The sequence below is a fragment of the Phascolarctos cinereus genome, unplaced genomic scaffold, assembly GCF_003287225.1.
Source record: "Phascolarctos cinereus isolate Bilbo 61053 unplaced genomic scaffold, phaCin_HiC Scaffold_5;HRSCAF=322, whole genome shotgun sequence".
In the NCBI taxonomy this organism is placed as follows: Eukaryota; Metazoa; Chordata; class Mammalia; order Diprotodontia; family Phascolarctidae; genus Phascolarctos; species Phascolarctos cinereus.
In genome coordinates, this window is record NW_027555958.1 from 251,030,263 (window position 1) to 251,057,299 (window position 27,037).

Below are 27,037 nucleotides of genomic sequence, written 5' to 3' on the forward strand. Positions count from 1 at the left end.
CCAAAAAAAAAAGAAAAGAAAAAAAATCTGGCTTGATGATTAACATCAAAAAAAAACTAAGATCTTGGCAACTGGTTCCAACACGTCCTGGCAAATTGAGGCAAAAGGAATGGAAGCAGTATCAGATTTTATATCCTTTGGCTCAAACATTACTGCAGATGTCTACTGCAGCCATGAAAATAAGAGATGCTTGCTCCTTGGAAGGAAAGCTATGGCAAATCCAAGACTGAAATGCCACCTTCTTTCTTTCTTTTTTTTTTTGGGGTAGGCAATAGGGTTCAGTGACTTGCCCAAGGTCACACAGCTAATAAGTGTTATGTGTCTGAGGTTGGATTTAAACTCAGCTCCTCCTGAATCCAAGGCCGTTGCTCTATCCACTGCACCACTTAGCTGCCCCAAAATTACTCACTAGTGTTTTGGGGTTTTTTTTAGGCAATTGGGGTTAAGTGACTTGCCCAGGGTCACACAGCTAGTAAGTGTCAAGCATTTGGTCTGAGGCCAGATTTGAATTCAGGTCCTCCTGACTTCAGGGCTGGTGCTCTATCCACTGCGCCACCTAGGTGCCCCTCAAATGCCACCTTCTGCAAGACTGTTTCTAAGTCTCTCTCTGCTTTCTCTTTTCCTCCCCTCATGACTTATTTCTTCCCTTTGAGATTACCTCCCATTTACACTATATGTGTCTTGTGTTTGCATGTTGTATTTCCGATTAAAAGATGAGCTCCCTGAAGGCCAGGACTGTGTTTCTTCATTTCTTTGTATCCCCAGCACTTAACACAGTGTTTGGCATGTAGTAAGGGCTTAATCAGTTTTTGTTGACTGAAAGGTAGACAGATGAGAATTAATCTTAGAATTGGAGGGCAGGGTTGAAGAGGCTCGCATGAACACATGGAAAACTTTAAAAATTTATTTTTTAAAAAAGGTGGAAGTATGATTATAAAGGGTCTTAAACATTTGGCTAAGGAATTAGTATTTTATCTTTTCCCTCAGTTGTTTTACCATTCTGTCATAGTTCTCTTTTTACCTGTTGAACTCAATATCTCTTCAGGGTTTATCATCTGTTTCCTACCTCCTGTGTATAAGTATTTCTGGGCCCTAACCTCTTACAACAGCCTCACTTTTGGTGATATCATCTACTCCCATGGATTCAACTATCAACTATAAAGACTCCCAAATCTACATATCTAGCCCTTACCCATCTTCTGAGCTCCAGTGTTATATCTCCAACTGCTTACTTAATTGGTCTTCCTGCATCCATTCTCTCCACATTCTATTTCACCTTCCATAGAATTGTGAGAATGTTATTTCTTTTTTAAAATTAATTTATTTTGAATCACTAACATAAGCTTTTGAGTTTTAAATTTTTCTCCCCCTTCCTCCCCAAGACAGCATGAAATCTGAATAGGCTATACATATACATTCCTATTAAACATATTTTCACATTAGGGTTGTTGTAAGTAAGAATTAGAACCAACAGGAGGAACCACCAGAAAGAGGAAATAAAACACAACAGAAGAAAAAAAGGCAACTAGTATGCTTTGATCTGCATTCAAACTCCATAGTTCTTTCTTTGGATGTGGATAGCATTTTCCATCACGACGCCTTTGGAGATGTCTTAGATCCTTGCATTGCTGAGAAGGGTTAAGTCTATCAATATTAGTCATCAAACAACATGACTGTTAAGTGTACAACGTTCTCCTCGTTCTGCTCATTTCACTCAGCATCAGACCATACAAGTCTGTCCAGGTTTTTCTGATTTCAGTCCGTTCATCATTTCTTATAGCACAATAGTATTCCAGAGAATGTTATTTCTAAAGCATAGGTCTCACCATGTCACCTTTCCTGGCCTGTGGCTCTTGTCTGACTGTAGGATCAAATACAAACTTCTTTATTTGGCATTTAAAGCCCTTCACATCTGGCTCCAGGCCATTACTATTCTTTGAGCAGTCTACATTCCAGCCAGACTAGTCTACTTGCTACTGTCCACAATATCCCATCTCCTACTTCCATTTGCACAGACCTGTGTCTGCAATGCTCTTCCTCCATCCTGCTGCTGCTTAGAATTCTTAACTCCCTTTGAAGCTCAGCTCATGTACCAACTTCAAGAGGCCTTTCCTGATACCCCTGGTTGTTAGTGACTTTTCATTTGATGTATTTAGTATACATTATGTATGTTGTATGTGTTTATGGTTTTAAAAAATTTATGCAGACCTACCTGTGAACATATTGTAACCCCCTAGTAAGCTCCTCACAGGCAAAGACTCTCACTTTTGTACTTGTATCCCCAGCACCTAACACAGTACCTGTAACCACTTAATATTTGTTAATTGGTTAATCCTTGAGGTATTTAGCCATTGAAGGTTTTTGAAGCCGGGCGTATTCATGGTCATATTTGTGCCTTAAGAAGATTATTTTGGCTGTTTTGGGGAGAATGGATGCGTGACCCGTTAGACTAGCAGTAGGAATTTCAATTAGGCTACTACTATAGTTCAGGTCAGAGGGAGTCTAAATAGTGTGATGGTTGAGTGAGTGGAGAGTAGGGAATAGATGTGCAATACGTAAGTTTGGTTTTGCCGATCTTTGGTTGTATTACTTCATATAGGTCTTTCCTATTGTTTTGTATTGTTTCGTTTTGTTTTTGTCATTGGGTTTTACACATGCTAATATGATGAAAATTCACTGAATCAAGGAGTTATGGATCTGAGGAAGCTGGGCTCTGTGTCACTTCAACAGGTTAAAGTCAGTCTTCTCATTGTAGTAATTATAATGAAGGCTCCTATGGGCTTTTATTACCCATTTCAATTCCTTTGTTTAGCACCAAATGCCTCTCCAAATGAGTGATTGTGTGGTAACCCTGTATCCAAACTAGGGAGGGATAAAGGAAGTCCAAATATAAAACTTCTGTATCCAAAGGAGATTTTTTAAACAAGGCTATTATTCTTTAAAGCCAGTTGGAGAGGGGAACAGGCTGTTGGCAGATGCCAAAATCTGCATCCGGATCAGGTAGCTAGTCTGGCAGTACTGCAGATTTGGGCAATGTAGCTACTCCAAAGAGAACTTGCTCTCTTTTTTTTTTCATGTAGGAAAAGTTACAATTCTGTTGTGTATTAGACATTCTTCTTTCCTCCTTTTCTTGGGTGTCAGGGTAGTGATTGGTAGGGACCAAGGTATTATCTGCTATTCTTGTTTCCAGAAGAACAATTTAGGATCATGGAGTCTGGCTGTTGGTTGAGGAGGATGAAACTATAGGAATGAGATGTTCCTTTACTCAAGATTAGTCAACTAGGAGAATCCAGAGGTTCTTATTTATCATGCCAGGGGCTATGGGACTATCTGGGACCTTCATTGCTAAGCAAAGAGGAAGATACCTTCTCTGCTGGTTTCAGGCTTGGTAACAAAAAGCCAGGGGCAATTAACTTAGGATATATGCCAATTAAGTATCAGGAAAATGGCCATGGGTTTTTCTCTGATTGAGGACTCATATAAACTCTATAGATTTTTGCCCCCTTTGGGCAGGTGGAATGTTTGCTCACATGGGTTGGGGACAGGGGAAGGCATAAACTTCTCATACACAAAGAAAGATACTAACAAGTCCTTATTAATATAGCTACATATAACATGTAGCTCTTTGTAGATATATTACATTGATACAATATGTGTATGTGTGTGGTCTTTGCAGTCATTTTTTAAAAATTTTATTTATTTTTTATTTAAGCAATTAGGGTTAAGTGACTTGCCCAGGGTCACACAGCTAGTAAATATCAAGTGTTTGGTCTGAGGCTGAATTTGAACTCTGGTCCTCCTGACTTCAGGGCTGGTGCTCTATCCACTGTACCACCTAGCTGCCCCCTTCTTTGTGGTCATTTACTGTGGACAAATCACTTAACTTCTCTCAACCTTAGTTCTCTTAGCTATAAAATAGAAACAATGAAAGCATGTACTTCACAGGGTTGTTGTGAGGAACAAATGAGATATGTTGAAAGTGTTTTACAAACCTTAAGGCTGGCTAGTGTTATTATTGTTGTTTGAGCAAGCCGTTCATTTAGTATGAGGAAGGATTGATATGAAGTTGTGAAATACAAAACTGTAATAAGAAGGGTGTAGAAAGAATCACAGAGATCAGACATTAGGGAAAGCACTGTAGCAGCTGAAGTTTTGTTGGCCCTGCCACATAGGTGTAGCAGACTTCTTTGCCTTGGCTTCTTTGACACGGCTCTCCCACCTAACTGCTTCTTGTCATGTCTCTTAATGATCTCATTGGCTCCCCTAGGTTCAATGCTTGTTTATGTGCAGGGAACTTACATATCTCTGTATCTCATATATCTTTAAATCTGGCCCCAATCTCTTTACTGAACTTCAGAAGTCTTATAATGCCAACTGTCCGTATGTTCCATTGATATCTCAAACTCACCATGTCAAAATGGAACTCTTCTCCCTACCCCCACCCTGCTCCAAACCCAGGGAACCTCTTCCAAACTTCCTTGCTCACCTCGCTAATATGGAAATATGTTTTGTGTGACTTTACATGTATAATTGATATTATATTGCTAGCCTTCTCAATGGGTAGAGGAGGGTCAGCAAGAAGAAAGAATCTGGAAATTAAATTTTTTTGAAAATGAATGTTAAAAATAAATAAGCACATATAGCAAACAAACAAATAAAGGTGGGGGGAAGAACCCAGCTTGTGCTGGAGGTACCACCACCTTCCCAGTCAACAAGATTTATGTTCTCAGCATGATCCTTGGCTCTTCACTCTCCTTCACTTTCCATATCCAATCAGTTTTCAAGTTCTGTTGATTATATTTTCATAATCTCTTCTTTTTCAGAATACTCACAACCAACACCCTAGTATCATGTCACATAGCTGTCAAAAAGATTGTTTGATGATACCATTTCCCTGATCAAAAACCTAGAATGGCTCCCTGATATCTTTAGGATAAAATAGAAAATCCTTGCCCACTGCATTTAATACAATATGGCTTTGACCCAACTTTCTATCTAAACAAATACTACCTTTCAACCAAACTAAACTATGTACTTCTCCACAAACTTAACATGCTTACCTTTATCATTCACACAACCTGTCCCCTCCTTGTCCTTCCCCACCTCTGACGTTCAGAAACATTATTTTTCTTTAAAGCTTACTTCAGTTACGGTGCCCTCCGTGAAGCCTTCCTAAATCCCCCAGTTATGAATGTTCTCCTTTCTCAAATTACCTTGTGTATCTGTGTGTCTTGAGGTTGAATTGGCCTTGGAGAACGTTCAGAGTTGCCATTACTGATTCTGGTTGACCACACGGAAACTTTGGAGCCCTGCTTCCAGCAACCTGTGGCTCAGGGCTTGCACTTTGAAATGAAGAATTCCTTTATAGATGTGGAGGTGGAAGGGGTGATGACTCAGTGAATGTGTAAGAGGGATAGACTGCCCCCTCTCTTTTCCTTTCAGTTGGCAAATCATGTCAGTTCTGTGGGGTGGGAGAAGAAGACTGCCTTAACTCCAACCTTGACCTCCATGTAGCTATGAGCACATGGTATCGTGTCTTACCTAAGCCTCTTTTGTGTTTGTTCTTTTCTGATTTTAGACTAGTGGGTATTTATCCCACAATGCATGTGTCTATGCTCAGAGGCAACTTTCTGAGTGATAGAGGTCTTGGGCCCATGGGGTGGAGCTGAATGGTGGCAAGGGAGGAGTCTATGGCAATCTCTCCGGTTCTCTTACAGAGAATTGGCCCAAAGCTGGCTGTTGTACAAGCACTTTCTGGGAGACGGTACAAAACTAAAGGGGAAAAGTAAAAAGCGTAATTGTTGTTGTTCAATTGTATCTGTGATCCCATTTGGGATTTTCTTGGCAAAGACGCTGAAGTGGTTTTGCCATTTCCTTCTTCAGCTCATTTTATAGATGTAGAGACTGAGGCAAACAGGGTTAAGTGATTTGCCCAGGGTCATACAGCCAGTAAGTGTCTGAGACTGAACTCAGGTCTTCCTGGCTGGGGTGGGGTGGGGATAGTAGGGGTGGATGCTTTATCCACTGTGCCACCTAGCAGCCCTAAAAAAAAATTCATAGTTAACATGCCTAAAAACTGCTTTCTACCTTGAGGTTAGGTCTCAGCCTCTCAGCATATTGTAATAGTAGTTGTAAATTTTTACTGAATCCTGTTTTAAGTCTTTTTTTGTTAATGCAAGTATGAACCTTTTATGTTTAGCATTTCTTTTGGTCAGAGAGGAAGTAGAGGATCACCTTTCTTCCTGAACCCTATTTTGGCCACCCATGAATACTACAGCTTCAGCCCTGCTCAGGCACCCCCAATCACTTTCCCTTTGCTTAGTTTCCCCACTCTCTGCAGCACTCCTTCCTGATTCCCCACAACCCTTTATGCTTTCCCAAGTTCCTTAGCCTCCCCACTCCTCCCCTGCTTCTTTGCTGTAGGATTTAGATCTGAATTGTAGGATTCAATTGCCCAGTTCACATTGTAACTGAGTGTTCTTTTTTTAACTTCCCCTTTTTACCCTTCATGTCAGTCAGACCTAAGTTATATGTAAAAACAGATCAGAGATACCGGGGCAGAGGGTTAATGAGCCGAGGAGTGTGAGAAAAGGGGGCCTAGCCCCTTTCTCATTAGAGGCCAGGCTCCACAGGACTCAGCCCAGTCCAAATCATATGCCTGGAGTATAGAACAGAGATTCTTCTTTTTGTTATCCCCAGGCACAAGGCTTAAGCAACTTTTATTGAAATTGAATTGGCAAGAATAGCCTTTTGTTTGAGGGTTATTCATGACCTGTTTTGTTACCTAGGTGTACACATGTATTAAACATACATACACACATTTAATGCTAGTGGTCACTGGGAGAAGAAAGGAAAGACACTGTTGGTTGCTCTGCTCCCTCCCCTATTCCAGGCTTCTTGTCAAGGAGTGTTGTGATTTTTAATAATTTTTTTCTTTGAATCCTCAGTCACTGAGTGGGTCCATGGAATTATGTGTGGAAATGCCTTCTAGGACAAGGAGTGAAGAATGGGTAGGGGAGCAAGGGCAGGCTGGGGTAGCTCTGAGTATGCCAGGAAAATGATGTCTCTGGAAAAAGCAGGACTATTCCCAGATTCCTCCCTTCAGAAAAGTTTGGCAGATCTGGACCTTCAAACTCAAGAGAGGGTCCAGAGCACAAAAATAGGATTTCAGGTTATGGACATTGAATTGCCTTGCCCTAATTTTTTTTTTTGGAGGGGGGCAGGAAGCCAAGGAGAAGGGAAAGTGGGCATAAGAATGATTGAGCAGATACTGCTCTCCAACAGTATGATCATCCCCTTAAGAAGAATGGAACTGCTTCCTCTTACATTATATACAGAGACATCCATTTCAAAGGAAGGGGGCCAAATAAGAAATGGGATCAGCCACTAGCTAGCAGGCTAGCACCCTGAAATTTAATGGAGAAGGATGTGTAAAAGGAGGAGATTCTGTGAAGGATCTAGAGAAGAAGTTGAGAGAATGGGTGGTCCTGAGAAAGGGAGATATACAAGACTGGATGCTGTGACTCTTCCACCTTCAGAAGTTGTTGTCAATGTTCCAGACATCTCCACTGAGGGCATTAGCTGCTCCCTGCAGGGTCCAGGTGAGTAGAGCCAGCTGACGACGTAAGTGGCCCTCTTCAAAATGAGGTCTTGAATATTTTAGGGAGCCATCCACAGCCTCCTCGCCCCTCAGCAGCTGCAGGTGCTCCAGGAAGGCCCCCAGAGTGTGGTCCCCTTGACCCAGGAAGATGTGACGGAATGGGTAGATTGCTGGTGACACATACTGGGATAGGAAGTAGAATTCTACCTGCCACAAGGGGCATAGGGAGTGGTCAGAGAGGAAGCAGAAGATCACTTTTCTTCTTGAACCTACTTTGGCCACCCATCAATACTACAGCTTCAGCCACCCTCAGTCACCCCCAATCATTTTCCCTTTGCCTAGTTTCCCCACTCTCTTCAGCACTCCTTCCTGATTCGACACAGCTCTTTATACTTTCCAAGTTCCTCAGCCCCCCTCTTCCCCTGCTTTTTTGCTGTAGGATTTAGATTTGGAAAGAACTATTGATCATCTAGCCCAATCCTTTTTTTTTTCAGATGATGAAGCTAGGGAGGTTAAACGATTTGCCCAGTGTCACATAGGTGGTCAAGTACTTCTCACCTCACCACTTGGTTCTATAGCTACCCTGACCTTCTCCCCCACTTTCCTCACTAACACTTCCCAATTCCATCTAATCTTCCCATCTGCATCCTTTAATGATCTGAGCTTTCCATGGTAACCCTGTCCCTCAACAACTTGCCTCCGTTCTCTTTCCAACCACACAAGCCTTTCCCCTTCATCCCAATTCACTCTTCCTAATTCTTTCCATATCCCTGGACAGATAATCTGGGGTTTATACTGTCAGTGGGATTATAGGTAGCATTCTGGTGAGAAGTTGTTGATAGTAAATAGCCAGGGAAGAGACTGGATCCCCTCTCTCTAGCATCAATTCCTTCCTGCTCCATTGTCTCCTTCCCCTGTCTACAAGTATGCTCAGGTCTTCCTTTATCCTAAAAACACAGCAATAACAAATCCTTCCCTATATTTGCTGAATCCTTCAAGACCTATTTCATTCATCTTGTGGTGACACATCTAGAAAGAGTATGAATAGTATACTTTGGATGTCTTTACTTCCTCATTAGCCACTCATAGTTCAGCTCCCATCAGTCTTCTAAACCAACTCTTCCCTGAGTGACAGATAACCTCAGCTGCTAAATCCAATGGTCTTTTCTCATTTTTTATCCTCTTTGAACTCTATAGCATTGGCTTCTTTGGCATTATTTTCTCCTGATTCTCTTCTTCTTTAATTATCCTCCTGCCTAAATGTAGGTGTCTTTCTCTGGTTCTTTTTCTCAATATTCTCTCTCCTTTTGTAATTTAATCCCAATCAGATCTGGGTAGCTCAATACTTCAGTCCTTGACCTTATTCTCTTTGTTCATTCTCCTCTAGTGATCCCAGGTGGGAGAGGAGAAAGATGAGGGAATAGGAAAAGGGGGAAGATTAAAGGAATTGGAGAAAGGAGATGGGAAAGGAGAGGGAAGATAAAAGCTTGGAACAAGACAGGGAAGTGGGGGTGGTGGGATTAGGGCTAGACACGGGAAAGAGAATGAGGGTAGGGAAAGGTCAGAGGAACAGCCTTGGGGTGTAAGACCCAAAAAGCAGAGAAGACAAGCAATAACAGCTAAAGCTGTCGAGGAATAAGGTTTCTTCATATTGCTAACTGGAGTGGTTGGGGTTGGGGCTGCCCTATGACAGTAGTTATAAGGATAAGGCTGACATATAAGTCTGACTCACTCTCATGATGCGGACATTATACATTCTCATCAATCTCTCATTGCTCTCCTCTGAGCTGTAGATCTCCTTCTGCAGTTTCTCAGCTGACCGGATGTAGTCTCCACGGGCTGAATATATCCACTGCAGGGTCAGACCTCGGGCCTAGAGAGTAGAAAGGGACTAAGGAAAGTGCCAGGGTGCCAAGGAAGGAAATAGGAAGCAGAATTTGGGGGCTTTAGGGAATAGAGAAGCGAAAGGCTGGAGATCAGGACACAGGTTCAGAGAAATGAAGGGAGATAGGAGTGGGGGCAGGACTAAGTCACAAAGGGACTAAGATTTGGAATATAGGATTCAGGGAAGAAATCTCAACCCTGGCTAGGGACTGATGTCCAGGTTCCAACCTTGAGATCCCCAGAGAACTCATTGAGTCTGCCAATGTGCTTCAGGATGACATCACCATAGCAACCAAAGTCTAAGGGTAGCAGGTGATCATGGCTGAGCCGGATGAGTAGTTGGCCCACCACCATGGCCACAGCCCGGGCCACAGCTGGCAGCCGCCCTTGTAATGCTCCATGCAGATTCTTATATGTATCTTCTTTGGTGTTCAGGAAGGGGTAGGGTGGGCCTTTCTGATGACAAAAGATAGGGAAGAATAAGGTCCGTGACAGTTGGGGATACAGAAGGGTAGAGTTTGGGGATGGGACAATGGGTCTAGGATATGGAATGGTGGGTAAGGTTGGAATGATGGGGTTGTGACAGAGGGAGTATATCTGTAGGTGGGGGTGGAATGAGGCTTACCTCAGTGAATGAGAACTCAACAGCAGGGACCCCTCCAAAGGCAGTGAAGGAGTAAGCACTGCTGTCCATGGGCAGGGGCCGGATCCTGAGGATGGGAGGCATGGCCAAGAGTAGCCAAGAGTGGAGAACAATTCCCTGCTCAGATTTCCCAGATCCCAGTAGGATACCAGCACCACCATGACCACCGAGATCTGTCCCTTTCCCTCCCCTACTTTTCCGTAACAAACTTGGACACCCCATCCCCTGGAAGCCTGTCACTTACACCTCAGTCTCCCAGCTCTGGCCTGGAACCACCACCTGATCATAGAGGCTTTGACCACTATGGTTGGGAGAATCCACCTAGATCGGGAGAAGACGGAGGAAAAGACCTCAACGATCAGACTTCACCTAGACCTCTGATCCCCCTGGTTTTTTCCTGGACCCTACTTTTGTTCTCTCTAACCTCTATGGCATTAGGCAAGTCACTTCTCAATTCTGGGCCCCAGTTTTCTCCAGGAAAGGAAAGGGCTGAATGATGTACTTTAAGGTTCCTTTCAGTTCTGACAATCTCTGGATCTATGCCTTCTTAGGGCCCTTACCTGCTTTAGGATGCTCTCAATGAGGCTGGTGAGAAGAGGACTGGTTTTTGCATGGAACTGGTCATCCCCTGAGGAGAGAGGCGGAAATGAGAAGCCAATTAGGCTTAGGGCTCAAGTCCTAACTTCTCTTCCACAGGAAAGCTTAGATCTCAGCTCACCAAGCACAGCATTGTCCAGGCTCACATAGACAGCAGCTTTGAGGTGCAACATGGTGAGGTAGCCCTGAAGGAGAGAGAAGACTAAGGACAAGCCCCCTCCCAGCACCCAGGAGCACCCCCACCCTAGAGACTCTTTCCATTTCTGGCCCATTACCTCCAGCCATTCAGTGGCTCCCACATTCCCAAAGTCACCAGCATCCCAGCTGACAAAAAGCAGGCTTCTTCGAGGCTGAAAACCTGATGAATGGGAAGGAAGGGGGTGAGGAAGAGTAATTACCTTTCTCATCCGTATTTCATTTGGCCACCCCTAGAGTTGTTATCACCTTGTCCAGCTTTTAGTTCTTCACATGCTCCCATGTACCTTCAATCTCCCCTTCCAAGCCCTGGTTTGGAATCTTCCTTAACGACTTTCTCTCCAGTCCTTCCCTGGGCTCTGGCCCCAATCCTGTCCTGGAACCTTCTCGAATCTTAGTCCTCTCTTACTTCTCATTCCTGAGTCCCTTCTCTCTCCACCTCCCTGACCCTAGTATCTTGGCCCTGGCCTTACCATTCCTCATCATGGCAGAGAAGGTGTGTACCAGCTCCAGCAGGAGGGCTGTGCCCACAGCAGACTTGGCTGCCCCTGGACCCCAGGCATCTCTCTGGGCCCCAACGACAATGTAATGATCTGGGGCAGGAAGAAGGAGTAAACATGTGAAGTCAGGGGGCTGGATCTGAATCTTCAGTGGTGCCTAGGAAATAACTGATTTTTCTTAGTTTCCTTCATTATACACACACACACACAGACACACACACACACACACACACACAGAATGAAAGAACAGTGATCGTTCTAAACTCTTTTTGGGGACCAACTTCAAACACAGAGAGAGAAACTTCGGAAACTGACATGTAGGGGAAATCACCTCCTCAATATGATTGACTCCAGCTTTGGAGGAGGGGAGAGGAATTTTCCCTTGAGTGGGATCAGGACCTCTTTCTTTGTTGAGCTGTGATCTCATCTCCCTACTGTCTAAAGAGCCATTCTCATATTCTCGTATGTATAAATTCTCTAATTTCTGTTTGCCATCTGCTTGGGAAAAATGGATTTACTCATTTCTGATGGCCTTTTATGTAACCAGAGTTTTGTGGGAAGAGGCAATGATGGAAGCTTAGAGCAGCTCTCCCCAATTTAAAGGGTAGTGGCCAGGAAAGCAACTTTGTTCTGAACTTAACATACTCCTAGACCAGCAATATGTAGTGGGACAGATAAATAGAATTCTGTTTGTTTGGTTTTTTTTTTGGCTAGGCAATGAGGTTAACTGACTTGCCCAGGGTCACACAGCTAATAAGTGTTATATGTCTGAGGTCAGATTTGAACTCAGATCCTCCTGAATCCAGGGCTGGTGCTCTATTCACTGTGCCCCCTAGCTGCCCCATATTCTGGTACTACTTTTGGAGGCTGAGGAAAAGAGTGCCAAGTGTCTCAGCCTTGCTGTGCTCTGTAGTTTTTTCTCTCTCTCTCCCTCCTGCCGTCCTGTTGGCTTTCCTTCTCTCCTCAGAGACAGTCCAGACTTCAGATCATACCAGTGCCTTCCTAAGAACATCTGTTTAGACAATCCATCTAGACATTATATCTTACACAGGCAGCACATATACCCTATACACAAAATAAACCAAAGCCCACATCTCCTACCAGGTTCGGAGCGACCTTCAATGCAACCGAAGATGCTGATTATGGGAGTTGAGGTTCGATAGTTGTTGACAACAAGGCGCAAAGTTGGCCCAGGGCCCAGACGGTATGGAGTGTCAGAGAGAGTCCCTTTCCACTCTTGGGGGGCCTCAGGGCCTGACAGCTTCCTAGGAGCAGGAACTAAGTCAGGGAGATAAGATAGCTCTAGAACAGGCCCAGGGAAACAACAGGGTTGAGGGAGAAGGCCACAGACCTATCACACAGCCTTTGCCCCTAGGATCTGGAGGTCAAGAGTGGGCAGAGGCACAGAAAAAGGTGAAGAGATGGAGAGGGAAGATGAGAGAAAGAGGGAAATGGAGATGACAGCCAGAAATAAAGGGATAGAGAAAAAGGGAAAAAGGGGGCTGGGGTGGGACTGAGAAGAGGAAAAGAATGGAAAAGACAGGTGTTTTTTTTCTTTGGGTCTTGGCATCCTTGTGACCAAGCAGAACTCAAGGCTTTTTTCCCCCCCTGCCTTCCCCTACTCACCCCAGCAGCTGGGCAGTGATGCTGGCACTGACGGGCTGTACTGGGATACTAGGGAGGCCAGAAGATTCCACAGGTGGGAACTGAGTTTGATTAAAGGAGGGGAAGCCAGGAGTATAGGGGTCCCCTGTTCCCATGTGAACCTGTTGGGGGAGTTGGGGCATAGCTGGCAAGGACAGAAACAGATCAGGGCATCATCCCTATCCTTATCTCCCTGATCCCATTCCCCACCCAGTCCTCCTACATGAACCACAGAGTCTAGGTAGCATTGGACTTGGCCTCATGCCTGGTCTTCCTTTCTGAGGATGTCAGGGTCCTAAAAAGCAAGAAGGGCCCTTTGATTTCCAGGTACCAGACTCACATGTCCATACACAGCTGTGTGGTTAGACAGCCTCAGCTTCTTGTGGGGGTCTGGGTGGATGTCAGCAGGGTCTGGGTAGATGAGGACACCCAGAGCCCCAAAGGCCTCAGCATTCGACACCTAATGTAGGAGTCAGGCCACATCATCTTCCTGAATCCACCTGCATCCCACTTCCTAGTTCTCCGACCCTCCTGAGTCCTTGCTACACCCCCATGTTTTCCATTTCTGAACCCCAAGAATCCACATCCTGTTTCCTGTACTCCCCACACTTATTATTTCTCCAAAACCCATGTCCAATTTCTCTATAATGGTTCCTACTTCCCTACTAGCCACTACTTCCCTGTTTCTTCATAAGTTGTTTCCTCTTTCTAAAGAGTTTTTTCTATTCCTTCTGTTCCCTTGCATTGCCTATTTCATAATAATAATCACAACAATCATAACAATAATAGCTCACATTATAGAGCACTTTAGGGTTGTAGAGTTTTCACATCTGCTATCTGATTGGATCATCACAAGAACTCTGAGAGAAGCAGGGCAGGGACTATTATTCCTCATTAACAGAGGAGGACATTGAAGCTCAGAGAGGTTAGAACTTAGATTTCTCTAAGTTCACACAGCTGGTGAGTGACAGTCAAAACTTGAACCCATGTCTATTGACTCCAAGTCCAAGGCTCTTTCCAATTTCTCTCCACTGGCTTTCTATGATAAGATCTCTAATTCTAGCAGACTTGTTGGGAGGGAGTGGAAGCTGGTAGGATTGGGTTGCTCTTCCCCGCCTTTGCTACCTGGGTCTCTCCTCCCTCTTCAGTTTCTACTGTGCTGGAGAGGTCCCTCACCTTCTCAGCAAAGCTCACATGTCCTATTCGCACCAGTAGTAGGTGCCCCTTGGGGTCCAAATCCTTCTCTTGGAGAGCTTCCATATCCTTCAGTCGCCCATAGTTAGCATAAATGAGTCCTCCCTGCAGAGTCCAGCAAGGCAAACAGTGACCAGATCAATAGACTGCTTCCTTCCCCCCACCCCCGACTGAGCCTGGTGCCATGTAAGGAATAGAAAGGTGCAGAACTGGAGGGCAGTAGCTCTGGGGCCAAAGGGAACTAGGAGAGGAGTAGGGAGCCTGGGGAACAAGTCTGTCTGGATCTGTGGGAACTAAAGGGATGGGATATGTGGGGCTGGGAAGGGACATCTGGGCCCCAGGAAATCCCCTTACAACAGCACTGCCTTGGGCACTGTAGGGACAATAGACATCAGGATCTTCCAACTGTAACTCTCTCAAAACATTGCCGGACCCATCGACCCAATGCAGTGTGTTTGGCCGGACCCTGTGGTAGGAGAAAAGGCAGGAATTCTTCCACCCCTCACCCTCTGTCCCACCAGACACAGCCAATCAGGCCTAACACCACTCCGACTCACGGGTCAGGGAACTGCAGCCCCACGTAATGAGTATCCATCCACACATGGTCTAGCTTCTGCTGGGAGAACATATCTCGTATCTGGTGAGATAGAGCAGTCATTCCAGGGGAACCTGAGGATCGTTCCAGAAGGCTGATGGTCCTGTTTGGGGAGAAGGGCAGGACGTTTGGATTCTGGGAGGCAACTGATCAGTGAGGGATTAGATATCTGCCCCTTACAAAGAAATGTGGGTACTTTTGTCCTAAATTACTCCCTATCTCAATTATTGTCCATTTCCACTGGCTCCTTTTCTTTCACCATCAAACATTCTCAAATCTCCTCAATCCCCAAAACAAAATTTTCCTCCATCTATTGGCTCTCCCATAATAACGCATGTCATGTACTTCTCTATCCACCACTCAACAAAAACTGCTCCTCCAATGCTCATGTCTCCCAAATCTACATTTCCTGAGTCCTTCCAGTCCTATACCTCCATATGGTACTCTGTATGATATATGATACTCTATATCAGCGGATGGATTTCCCCACACCAAAGAAATCCCAGGTCTAGAACCCTCCCTGCCCTCCACCCACCAAAAAAAAAAAAGACTTGAGGTTTAAGCACAAGAAAGTATGGTAACTCTATTAACAGAAGAGGGAAGTTAGACAAAGTTTCAAGGCACGTTCAATTTGAGGAACTTGTGGGATATCCAAGGCTATACCTGGGATTTCTTTGGTGTGGGGAAATCCATCCACTGATACAGGTCAGCAACTCCTATGTAATTCATAGTCTCAGAAAGTTGTTGCCAATTTCTGTTACTCATGCTCAAACCCTCAGTTTTAGATATAGCGTCATAATAGTCATTCACATTTATATATTGCTTTAAGGTTTATAAAGCACCTTTCTCACAGAAAACTGATATATTGCAAGTACTATTTCCAGTTCATGGATGGGTAAATGAGAATAAGAGAAGGGCCTCACAGATCACATAGGTCAACTTTCTACCCAGGGCAGAGAATCATTCTACAACTTCCCTAGTGAATGGCTGATCCAGCTTTGCTTGAAGACTTCCTGTAACAGCAACATCACTACTCCATGGTGAAATCAACCCATCCTATTGTTGCATAGCTCTAATTCTTTTTTGGGGGGGAGGGGTAATTGGGGTTAAGTGACTTGCCCAGGGTCACACAGCTAGTAAGTGTCAAGTGTTTGGTCTGAGGCTGTATTTGAACTCAGGTCCTCCTGACTTCAGGGCCGGTGTTCTATCCACTGTGCCACCTAGCTGCCCCTAATTCTTTTTTTTAAATTAATTTATTTTGATTTATCAACAATCACTTCCATAAACTTTTGAGTTTTAAATTTTTTCCCCCTGCCCTCCAGACCTCCCTTCCCAAGACAGCGTACAGTCTGATATAGGCTATACTTATGTATTCCTATTAAACATATTTTCACATTAGTGATGTTGTAAGGAAGAATTAGAACCAATAGGAGGAACCATAAGAAAGAGAAAGGAAAACAAAATTGAAGAAAAAAAATACAGCTCTAATTCTTAAGAAGCTGGTCTTCCCATTGGGCCAAAAGCTGCCTTCCTATAATTTCCACTGTTTCAGCCCTCTGAAAGAAGAAAGGAAATAAGCACTAATTAAGCTTCTGCTATGTGCTGGGTGCTGTACAAATATTATCTTATTTGGTAAGTGTTGCTATTACACCTATTTTACAGAAGAGGAGGTTGAGGCAAACAAAGTGACTTGCCCAGAGTCACATAGCTGGTAAGGACTTCCTGACTGCAGGCCCAGTACTCTATCCATTGTGCCACTTAGCTGCCTCTCCTAACGGGAGAAGAATGGGATTATGAGCCAAGAGTTCTAGTCCTGGCTGTGCTACTAACTTGACTGAACTTTTCTCCCATCATGGGGTGCACACCTGGACTGATGTATCTCCCAGCTCTGTACCGCTAAGCAGCTGGGGCAGTGCTCCTGCTATCATGCTGGCCCAGACTTGCCCATGGGGTAAAGCCAGAAAGAATGTCAGCTTGAGATGGAAATGGAACCATGGATAGGGTTCGTGACTGATTATGTGCAAAGTGCCCAAATCCGAAGCAGGTCAGGAAGGCATTGGAGACTGCATCTTCCCTGTGATGGAGTAGGCTTGACTTGGAGACAATAGTTCATGAACTGTCTTTACCATATCCCATTGTGCTCCCCAGATCCCCAGAAAATCCAACCTATGGAGCAGTACAGTGTAAAACTGGCTGGTTTGGGAGTCTGGAGATCTTGATGCTGAGGTCTACCAGCAGCCTAGCTCCCACATTATGCATGTCACCTGAAGGCAGCTGGTGTGAGCAGCTGGAGTTAGGAGGACCTGAGTTCAGATCTGGATTCAGAATCTTCCTAGCTGTGTGACCCTGAATAAGTCACTTAACTTCTGTCTGCTTCAGTTTCCTCAACTGTAAAATGGGGATAATAATACACCTACTTCAAATAAAATGATATATTTGTAAAATGCTTAGCATAGTGCTGGACACATAGTAGATGCTTGATAAATGCTAAGTTTCTTTCCTTCCTTCTTCTCTTCCTTCCTTCCTCATGAGGGAATAAATTCCCCTTCTCTTGAGGTCTTCATGTGAAACCTGGAAGATTACTAGCTATAGAAATCATAGAGGGTATTCTTTGTGAGATCCAGGGTGGATCAGATCATCTAAGAAGTCTCTCTGACCTCTGAGATTCCATTATTACTCCCTAATATTGGAGCCCAGAGCTCTATCCTAATCACATTATAGAAAGGGCATTGATTATAAAGTGAGGAGACTTAATTTCAAATCCTGCTCAAATACTTTTACTACCTATATGACCCATGGAACTTTGAGTAATTCATCTTAACATTTCTGGGCTTCAATTTCTTCCTTTTTATAAAGAAGGGTACATCAAGCCAAAATGGTGGCCTGAACAGAGGCAGGCAGCCCAGTTCCCACATACCTACTCCAAATCTAAAACAGGGTTAAGTGACTTGCCCAGAGTCACATAGCCAGTAAGTGTCTGAGGCCTGATTTGAATTCAGAAAGAGCAGTCTTCCTGACTCCAGGCCTAGCCCTCTATCTACTGTGCCACCAGTGATAGTGGTCTTCTTACTGTTCCTCAAACAAGAAATTCTATCTCCTAACTCTAACATTTTCATTAGACATCTCCCATGCCTGGAATGTTTTCCCTCCTCATCTCCACCTCTTGGTCTTCTTCAAGCCTACCTAAAATTTTATGTTGTACAGCAAACCTTTCCTGATCCCCCTTAAGATTGGAAGAAAGAAGAGAGTAAAAGGAATGCATTTGTGTAGAAAAGAGGAAGAAGGGGGTAGAACTTGAAGTTTCTCATAACTGAGATATATGAGAAGACTGTATGAACATGGAAGAAGGGTTAGGGGGAGGAGTGGGCATCAGATAAACCTCACTCTTATCAGAACCTGATTGTTGAACACATCAGAGAAGTTAGCATATACTACATCAAACTCATTAAAAACAGGTGGGTACTGGGAGGGGGAAGTTAAGAGGAAGAATCATACCAATGAAGGAATAATTTCAAGCCATACAAACTTCTTACATCAATGGACAGTGGGTGAACAAATTGTAACATATGGTTGTAATGGAATATTATTGTATTGTAAGAAATGACAAGAGAATTCTGGGATGAACTTCACTATCACCCTCACATCTTTATATCCTTACACGATATCCCCTGAAGATGCTATTATTCCAAATTCACCATGTACAAAATGGAACTCTTCACCTTTTCCTGCAAAGCAAATGTCATTCCCACATACCTCATTTCTGCAAATGTTAACTACTCTTTTTCTAGTCTCCCAGACTACAAACCTAGGAGTCACATTTGATTCTTTCCTCTCCTTTGTCCCCTATATCCAATCTAAGTTGTTACCAACTTTTATCATCCTCGTCTTTCAAATATCTTTAGTATTCATCTTTTCTTTTCCACTCCTACTGCAATTATCTTAGCTCAGGTCCTCATCACCTTGCACCTGGGCCACTGTAATAACTTGGTCTTACAGCTGATCTTATAGTCTCTGGGCTCTTTCCACTCCAGTTTTTCTATCTCAGTTTCTCACTCTCTACATCATGGGTGGAAGAAAGAGGAGGAAACCTCAGATATATACTCACTAGTTGATCCTGATTTCATCACTGCCATGCACAATGGTAATCTGACCATGCTCTGGCCTGTCCCTGGCTTCTCCAAACTCGTCTGGTAGATGAACACAGATTGACCAGGGCCTCTTACAGAAACTATTCTCTTCACAAGTGCACGCGCGCGCACACACACACACGCACACACACACACACACACACACACCCCATAACCTGTCCTGCCCTGGATGAAGCATCCTCACTGAATGAAAATAGATAAACAGGACTTTTGGGAGCCAAAGTGGTGGAGTAAACAGTAAATCACTGTAGCTCTCTCATATCCACCTCCAAACAACCAAACAGCCATCAAATAGCACCCCAGAACAAGTCCTAGAACAGCAGAGCCAGCAAAAAGACAGAGTGGAGTGTTCTTTTAGCCTGGGAGACTTGGAGGATTGGCAAGAAAGGTCCATTTCACTCAGGTAAAAAGGGAGTACATTCCAGAACAAGAAGAGTCCCAGAAGCCAGCAGCAAGCCCCACCTCAGCAAAGCAGTGAGAGATTCTGAGCCTCAGTGCGGTGGAGCAGTCAGACTCCAATACCAAGACCCACGCATGCCTTAGCACAGCCAAGGGAACCAGCCGACTCCAGCTCTAAAAACCATCACGCGCTTCCATGCAGCCCCAGCAGGCAGGCATCCTGAGGTGGCTGGACCTCCAAGCGCTTCAGCATTGTGCATGGTGGGTGTCCTACAGCAACTGGACCTCCACGTGCTCTGGTGCAGCTCCAGCCAAGCAGGCATCCTCCAGGAGCCAATGCTTCGTTGTAACCCCGGGGAAATACAGAAAAACCTCACCTGGCCTCAGCACATGCCAGACAACCATCACTAGGGCCCCAGCTCAGCACCAGGTAAGATGCCAGACCCCTATAGCCTCCAGCAGCACCAGCCAACCCCCCACCCTACCCCCATAGCACAGCACCAGACATGAGGGTCCCCCGTGGACCTCAGGGCAACATCAGTACAGCACCAGGTAAATAGCCAGGGCCTGCAGCCACTAGCACAAGAAGCTGGAGACAATGCCCCTTCTACCCTAGGAGCAGAGCTCAAATTTAAAAGAAAGGAAAAAGGGCAAAAAAAGGGAGGGGTGGGGATGAGCAGAAAACAAACAAACAAACAAAGAATCTGACCACAGAAAATTATTGTGGTGACAGAGAAAACCAAAATGCAAACTCAGAAGAGGACAATAATGTCAAAACATCTATGGGCAAAACCCCAAAGAAAAATGTGAAGTGGTCTCAAGCCCAGAAAGAACTCATAGAAGAGCTCCAAAAGGAGCTTAAAAATCATATAAGAGAGGTAGAAGAAAAATGGTGAAGGGAAATGAGAGTGATGCAAGAGAACTATGAAAAAAGATTCAACAATTTGGAAAACCACTTAAAAAGTAGAACTGGCCAAACAGAAAAGGAGATACAAAAATCCATTGGAGAAAAGAACCCCTTAAAGAGTACAACTGGCCAAATGGAAAAGTATGAAAGCTAATTGAGGAAAACAATACCTCAAAAGTTAGAATTAGGCAAGTGGAAGCTAATGACTCCACGAGACAGCATGAATCAATCAAACAAATAAAAATAATGGAAAAAATGGAAAAAAATGTAAAATACCTCATGAGAAAAACAAACTGACCTGGTAAATAGATCCAGGACAGACAATATCAAAATCATTGGAATACCTGAAAGCCATAATCAAAAGGAGGACCTGGACAGCATCTTTCAAGAAATTATCAAGGAAAACTGCCTTGATGTCCTGGAACCAGAGGACAAAATAGACATTGGAAGAATCCACTGATCACCTCAAGAAAGAGATCCCAAACTAAAAACCCCAAGGAACATTATAGCCAAATTTCAGAACTATCAGGTCAAAGAAAAAGTACTGCAAGTAGCCAGACAGAAACCATTCAAATATCAGGGAGCCACAATCAGGATCACACAGGACTTGGCAGCTGCAACATTAAAGGATCAGAGGTCATGGAACATGACATTCTAGAGGGCGAAAGAGCTAGGACTACAACCAAGAATCACTTGACAGGCAAAATTAAGCATAATATATCAAGGGGAAAATGGTCATTCAATGAAATAGAAGGATTTGAAGCCTTCATAAGAAGAAGACAGGAACTAAACCAAAAATTTGACCTCTAATATCAAGACTAAAGAGAATCATAAACAGGTCAAAAAGCAGGGGGACTCAAAAGGGATTCAGTAGAGCTAAACTGTCTACATCCCTACATGAGAAGATGATACTTGTAACTCTTAAATATTGTATCACTAACAGTATGGATAGAAAGAATAAACATAGACAGATGGTATGGGCATAAGGTATATTTGATGGAATGACAAAAAACAAAGGATGAGAAAGTGGAATAAAATGGGTACAGAAGGAAGGGAGAGGTAGAATGGGATAAATTATCTTATGTGAAGAGGTAAGAAAGACCTATTACAGTGGAGGGGAAGATGGGGGCGGTAATGGGTATTGCTTGAACCTTACTCTCATCAGTATTGTCTCAAAGAGGGAATAATATACACAATCAGACGAATATAGAAATCTATCTTATTTGAAAGGGAAGTAGAGGAGAGGAGGAGATTAAATAAAGGGAGGGTGGGAACTGACAGAAAGGAGGGCAGATCAGGGGAGGTGGCAGACAGAAGCAAAACTTTGATGATTTGGGAAAGGGTGAAAGGAGAGAGAGGACAAACAGGAGGAAGAATAGGACAGAAGGAAATACACAGGTAGTAATCATAATGGTGAATGTGAATGGGATGAACTCTCACATAAAATGGAAGTGGATAGCAGAGAGGGTCAAAAAACAGTATCCTACAATATGTTGCTTATAAGAAACACACTTGAAGCGAAGAGACACACATAGAGTAAAGGAAAACCCTGGAAAGACTTGTATGAACTGATGCAAAGTGAAATGAGCAGAACCAGGAAAACACTGTACACAGTATCAGCAACATCATGTGATGATTAACTATGAATGACTCAGCTTTTCTCAGCAACACAATGATCCAAGACAAGTACAAAGGACTCACAAAGGAAAATGCTATCCATATACAGATAAAGAATGGATGGACTTTATGAAGGACCATATGTAGCTTTATGAAAGCAGGTAAAGTGCCTCCCAGGGTTATTATGAGATTAAAATGAAATATTTGTAAAGTGCTTTACAAACCTTAAAGTGCTGTAAAAATACTAATTATTATCATTATCACTATCATCATCCATACCAGAGTTGTAATTTGGATTTTCTTCATTTGGGGGGCAAAATTAGTGTGTATATGTTACTCGGAGTGGGAAGGTGAAAATGAAAGAGACCTCAAACATAGATGCAGTTAAGATGGAAGGAGAACAGTCCAGGCTTCACTGCCAAGGGAGTTGCCAGTGAGCAATGGGGAGCCATTTTATGTCATGGAGATCGCAGTCATCTAGGGAAAGAAGCAGTATACCCTCTGACTATCAGAGCCCTGAGGCAAGTTATATATTGTTTGCATCTTTGTAGCATTAGCACAGTTCATTGTACAGAGATATTTCTCAGTGAACATTAACTGAGGGGAGGGAAAGTGGGCTGCCTAGATACCAAGAACTGAAGTTGAATGAGTCAAGAACCATGGGATTGGAGGGAAAGATATCTGAGTCTCCAGTTAGGAGGAAGAGTGCAAGATTCTATTTGAAGTGCTGAAGATCTAATCTTGGGTCTTACCTGATAGAACTTTTCAGTTGCTCCTCATCCAAGTATTTGTGGAACATATCCCGAAGGTCAGCCCAATACAGGGTAGAGCCGCTGTTGTCTGGATTCAGCTCTTCATCACTCACTTCTGACATAGCATCCTTACAAGACTGGCATGAACCCCGAAAGGCAATGTAGCCGAAGAGGAAGGCTGAGGTAAGGAAAGCCAAGTGATTGATTTACCTCTAATGTTTCCTTTTCCTTTCCCTCCTCTCTCAGGACTTGAGTTCCTGCCATCTCCCATCTACCTGGGATCCCTCTAAGATAATGTTCTTCCCTCCTTCATTCTACCTTCTTGAAACTGAGACATTCAAGAAACTAGCTCTTCCCCAAGACCACTCACCCCTTCTTTGTTGACCCCTTCATCATTCTGCCTCGTCCACTTCAGGACCTAAGAGTTCAGACTCCAACCTTTCCCAAACCCCAGATTTAACATCTTTGTGTGTGTGTGTGTGTGTGTGAGGCAATCAGGGTTAAGTGACTTGCCCAGAGTCACACAGCTAGTAAGTGTTAAGTGTCTGAGGCTGGATTTGAACTCAGATTCTCCTGACTCCAAGGCCAGAGCTCTATTCACTGCACCACCTAGCTGCCCCGATTTAACATCTTCTCCACTGGATCCTCCACTTAATCTCCTGAGGGACCCTCCCCTCACCTCCCAAGCTCACTCCAGTCCCATGGCCAGGGAGCAGAGACTTTGTTCTTACCCACAGTAAAGACCAAGAAATTGATGAGTATAAGGTGAGTGATTATCTTGGGGGTCAGATTCTGCCTCCCACATTCCCTCTGCTTTTGCCCCTGTTTGTTTGTGGTCGGTAGCTCCATGTGCATGATGAGAGCAGCTGGATCTTCTTCTCTTTCCTCTTGTTTCTCATCTTCCTCCAACTGTTTTCCCTGGTCCTCTTCTACTTGTTTGTAGATGGTATAGGAATGGTGGGAAGACAACTCTTGATGCTGGGAGCAGAGGGACCCTGAGGTCAGTAGAGGGCTAGATAGACAGAAACTCATGGAAAAGCCCTTGGGGAATTGAGGGAGGGAACGATATTTGATGAGAAGAGATGGAGATGGGGGGAGAGGACACTGGAATGGGACAGGATAGAGGATGGAGAGATAGGTGGATGGTATAGGAAAGGGAGATGGGAGAAGACAATGGAGAAGAAATGGGGAGAATAGCCTGAGGAAGGAGACGGATAGCAGACGATAGGGTTGTGTGTGGTTTGTCCTTCATTCTCGAAGAGGACCAAGACATCAGGAAGATGATGCCATGACTTGCAATTGAATTGGATTTGAGGGAGGGAGGGCTGTGCAAAGTCACCAGCCTCACTTTCTCTTCCAGAACCATCTGGGTCCAGTGGCCAGATATAGATCAGGAGATGGCCCAGCGGATGATAGGGAGAAGTGTGATGGTGGGACTGGGATAAGACAGGGAGTTGAGGAAAGACAGAGAGATAGGGAATGATAAAGAGAAAGGGTAGGACAAGGAGATGAGGAAGCAAAGAAGATTGGGGAAGGCACAAAACCATAACAAGGGTGAGGCAGCTGAGGCTATCTCAATCACTAGTATCTGGGGATACCATTTACTCCCTGCTATAATTTGGAGGCTGTCCTATCCTTCTCACCTTATCAGGACTTATGCCCTGACACTGGTTGGGGGAAGGCAGGCCTGGATTAGGGCAAGGGACGGGATTGCTGGCAGTAGAGTTCAGAAGAGAGGTGGAAAGGATGGACTATCTCCTCTCCTGATGCTATTATATTAGCTTACATTCCTGTAGGGGTTGGAGGATAGAGAAGGAAACAGGCTCCTTTTTCTCCACCATTATATCTGAGCTTAAGATCTGTCTCTCCTAGGGACACCTGCCTTGTCACCTTCAAAACCCCTTCTCCCCTCCCCCTAACTCCCTACTGTTTCATTATTATCCATATATTCATATTCTATATATGTACATGAATATACATATACATATTCATATATACCTACAATGTAGTATATTCATATACTAGCCCTAGCCCTTCCTAGTCCTTATCTTTCACTGGCTGGCCTGTAGAATCCTCTTTTATTATGAACAAATTCTCCTCCACATCTTCCCATCCTCTATTCCTCCCACTTTCTGGAACTCACTGAAACCTAGCTTTCTTAAGATACTCTAGCTCATGGCTATCAGGAGCTCTATGGAACTAGAAGATAGATACCTGGAAGGAGACAGGAAGCACCAGGGGAAGAAGCAGAGTTAGGAGTGAGGTGTTCTGCAACTTGACATGGGAATGCAGATTGTTTCAGGTTGTGGGATAGGGTGAATTTGGATTGGGGAATAGTGTTTCCCTCCAGCTTCCAAAAGTCTTACCGCTTTCAAGAAGAACCCCCGAAACCTTTCCATCTGTCTGGCGTCTCCTCAATGCTGTGCCTGAGGACAGGCCCCCAGGTCCCCTTAGCCCTAGCAGCTAAGTCCTCTCTGCAGGAAAGCAATTTGCTGGGCTTCCACCTCAAATTTCTGGTTGTTTTCAAAATGCCCAGTCTCTTTAGGACCCACCTTCCCCCTGGGTCCCTGGGGAACTGAGTTTGGGGAGGGGGGAATAAGTCATAAATATCAGAGAACTCCACCCCTCTCTCCTCCCACCCCCACTCCACCCCTTCTCTGCAGTAAAATCAATTTTCTGGGATTGAACAGACTTTGGTCTCTAGGTCCCTGCTGGGAGTGTGGTTGAAGGTGTAGGTAGGAGTGAGGGGGGTTGGGAGGAGGTGAATTTAGGAAGGAGGTTGGCCCCTATTTTCCTTTCTCCATTGGCCTTCCTCCTATCCAGCGAGATAATCCCAACACCTTTTCTTGTACCCCTGGCACACTCATGCTCTCTAGCTGTTCTAACTGTTCCTTTCTCAAAGTCCCTGATGCCTTTTTTGGAATCCAAGGGAGTATGCCCTGTGGCCCACACAGGAACCCCCCCCCCAACCCCAGTTCATGCACTCTGTACTCTGGCCTCTGGTTTCTCCTAGGTAAGACTCCATATCCTGTTATACATTAACTTGTCCCATTCTTGTCTCCCATCTCTGTCCCAGCTCTCTTTCCTCAGAGGGGTTGTCTGGTTGCTAACTGCAGGTCTGTCTCATGCTAAGCTATATGGTATATAAGTGTCTGTGTTTCATATCACAGTGACATGGTGGACAGATGGAAGAGTGTGTTCTGACATCCAAATCCTTGGACGGAGAGATAAGGGTGGCATGTTTGGGGAAAATGTTCTTCTGATCTTTTCATCCTGCCCCCTTTTTGCCCCTTTTAGGACGGGCCCCTGGAATGTATTCTACTCACTTCCACCTTTCTTGGGGGTGGAAATGGAAACTCATTTACCCAACTCATTCACTCACCTCAGTGATAGTGTCTGGCTAAGCCAGAGTTATTATTGCTTCTGCCGCCATCCAGGGCTGTTGTGAGGCTCTGATTCCTTCTTGTTTCCAGTTCTATCCAAGCCCTCCTTTCTCTTTTCCCTCCCATCTTTAGTATCATCTCCCTCCATTCATCTCCCATTTCCATTAGATGGTCTTTTCCTTACCATGAGCCTGAGTCCAGACATCCAGGTTCTAGCTCTTTTGGAAGAAGCCCTTGGCCCTTCCTTACCCACCATTTCCCTACCCTTCTGAAAAAATGACTGACATACTGGTTATGTGACCCTGAGCAAATCATTTAACATTTTCTGTGCCTCATGTGACTTTCTAAGACTAAAAGTTGCAGAACAAGTTATCTACATAAGGAGATCAAGGCAAAAACAAAACAAAACAAAATGCAAAATAATAATAAGTGGATAGAACACTGGGCCTGGAGTATGGAAGACTCATCTTCCCAAGTTAAATCTGGCCTCACACACTTACTAGTTGTATGACCCTGGACAAGACCCATTTGCCTTAGTTTCCTCATCTGTAAAAATGAGCTGGAGAAGGAAACAGCAAACCACTCTGGTATTGTTGCCAAGAAAACCCCAAATGGGATCACGGAGTCAGACATGACTGAACAACCACCAAAACATTTATAAAGTGCCTACTGTGTGCCAGGCACTGTGCTAAGCACTTTCCCTGGGAGGAAGGTACTATTATCCTCATTTTATAAGTGAGAAAACTGAGACAAACAGATTTGCTCAGGGTCAAACAGCTGCTAAGTATCTGAGGCTAAATCTGAACCTAGGTCTTTTTGACCCCTGGCTCAGTACTCCAGCCACTTAACTGCCCAGAAATCAAGTTAAAAGGAGTAGCTAGGGTGGACTGAAGGATAGATGTGAAAAATCACCAGGGCAGCCTGAGAAGTGTGTGGGAGAGGCTGTTTCCTAAGCTTTTATGTGGGGGACAGGAGCCTA

General features: G+C 44.3%; 1 protein-coding gene across 2 annotated transcripts; it reads right to left on the reverse strand.

The window, feature by feature from the left end:
* Positions 1-6,700: 6,700 nt before the first annotated feature.
* TFR2 (transferrin receptor 2) lies at positions 6,701-25,263 on the reverse strand. Of its 2 annotated transcripts, none has more exons than XM_020979200.1 (18): positions 25,042-25,263; positions 23,407-23,653; positions 22,676-22,853; positions 14,815-14,955; positions 14,612-14,723; positions 14,240-14,362; positions 13,404-13,523; positions 13,046-13,185; positions 12,521-12,684; positions 11,393-11,512; positions 11,000-11,082; positions 10,846-10,909; positions 10,688-10,755; positions 10,372-10,448; positions 10,110-10,194; positions 9,713-9,940; positions 9,333-9,473; positions 6,701-7,807 (listed from the first exon to the last, which is right to left on the reverse strand). In XM_020979200.1, the coding sequence occupies exons 1-18, from the start codon at positions 25,072-25,074 to the stop codon at positions 7,535-7,537; spliced, it is 2,397 nt and encodes a 798-aa protein (XP_020834859.1). In that variant the 5' UTR covers positions 25,075-25,263; the 3' UTR covers positions 6,701-7,534. The 2 variants fall into 2 exon arrangements, with proteins under 2 accessions (XP_020834859.1, XP_020834860.1); XM_020979201.2 differs by having other exon boundaries at positions 7,590-7,803.
* Positions 25,264-27,037: the final 1,774 nt, after the last annotated feature.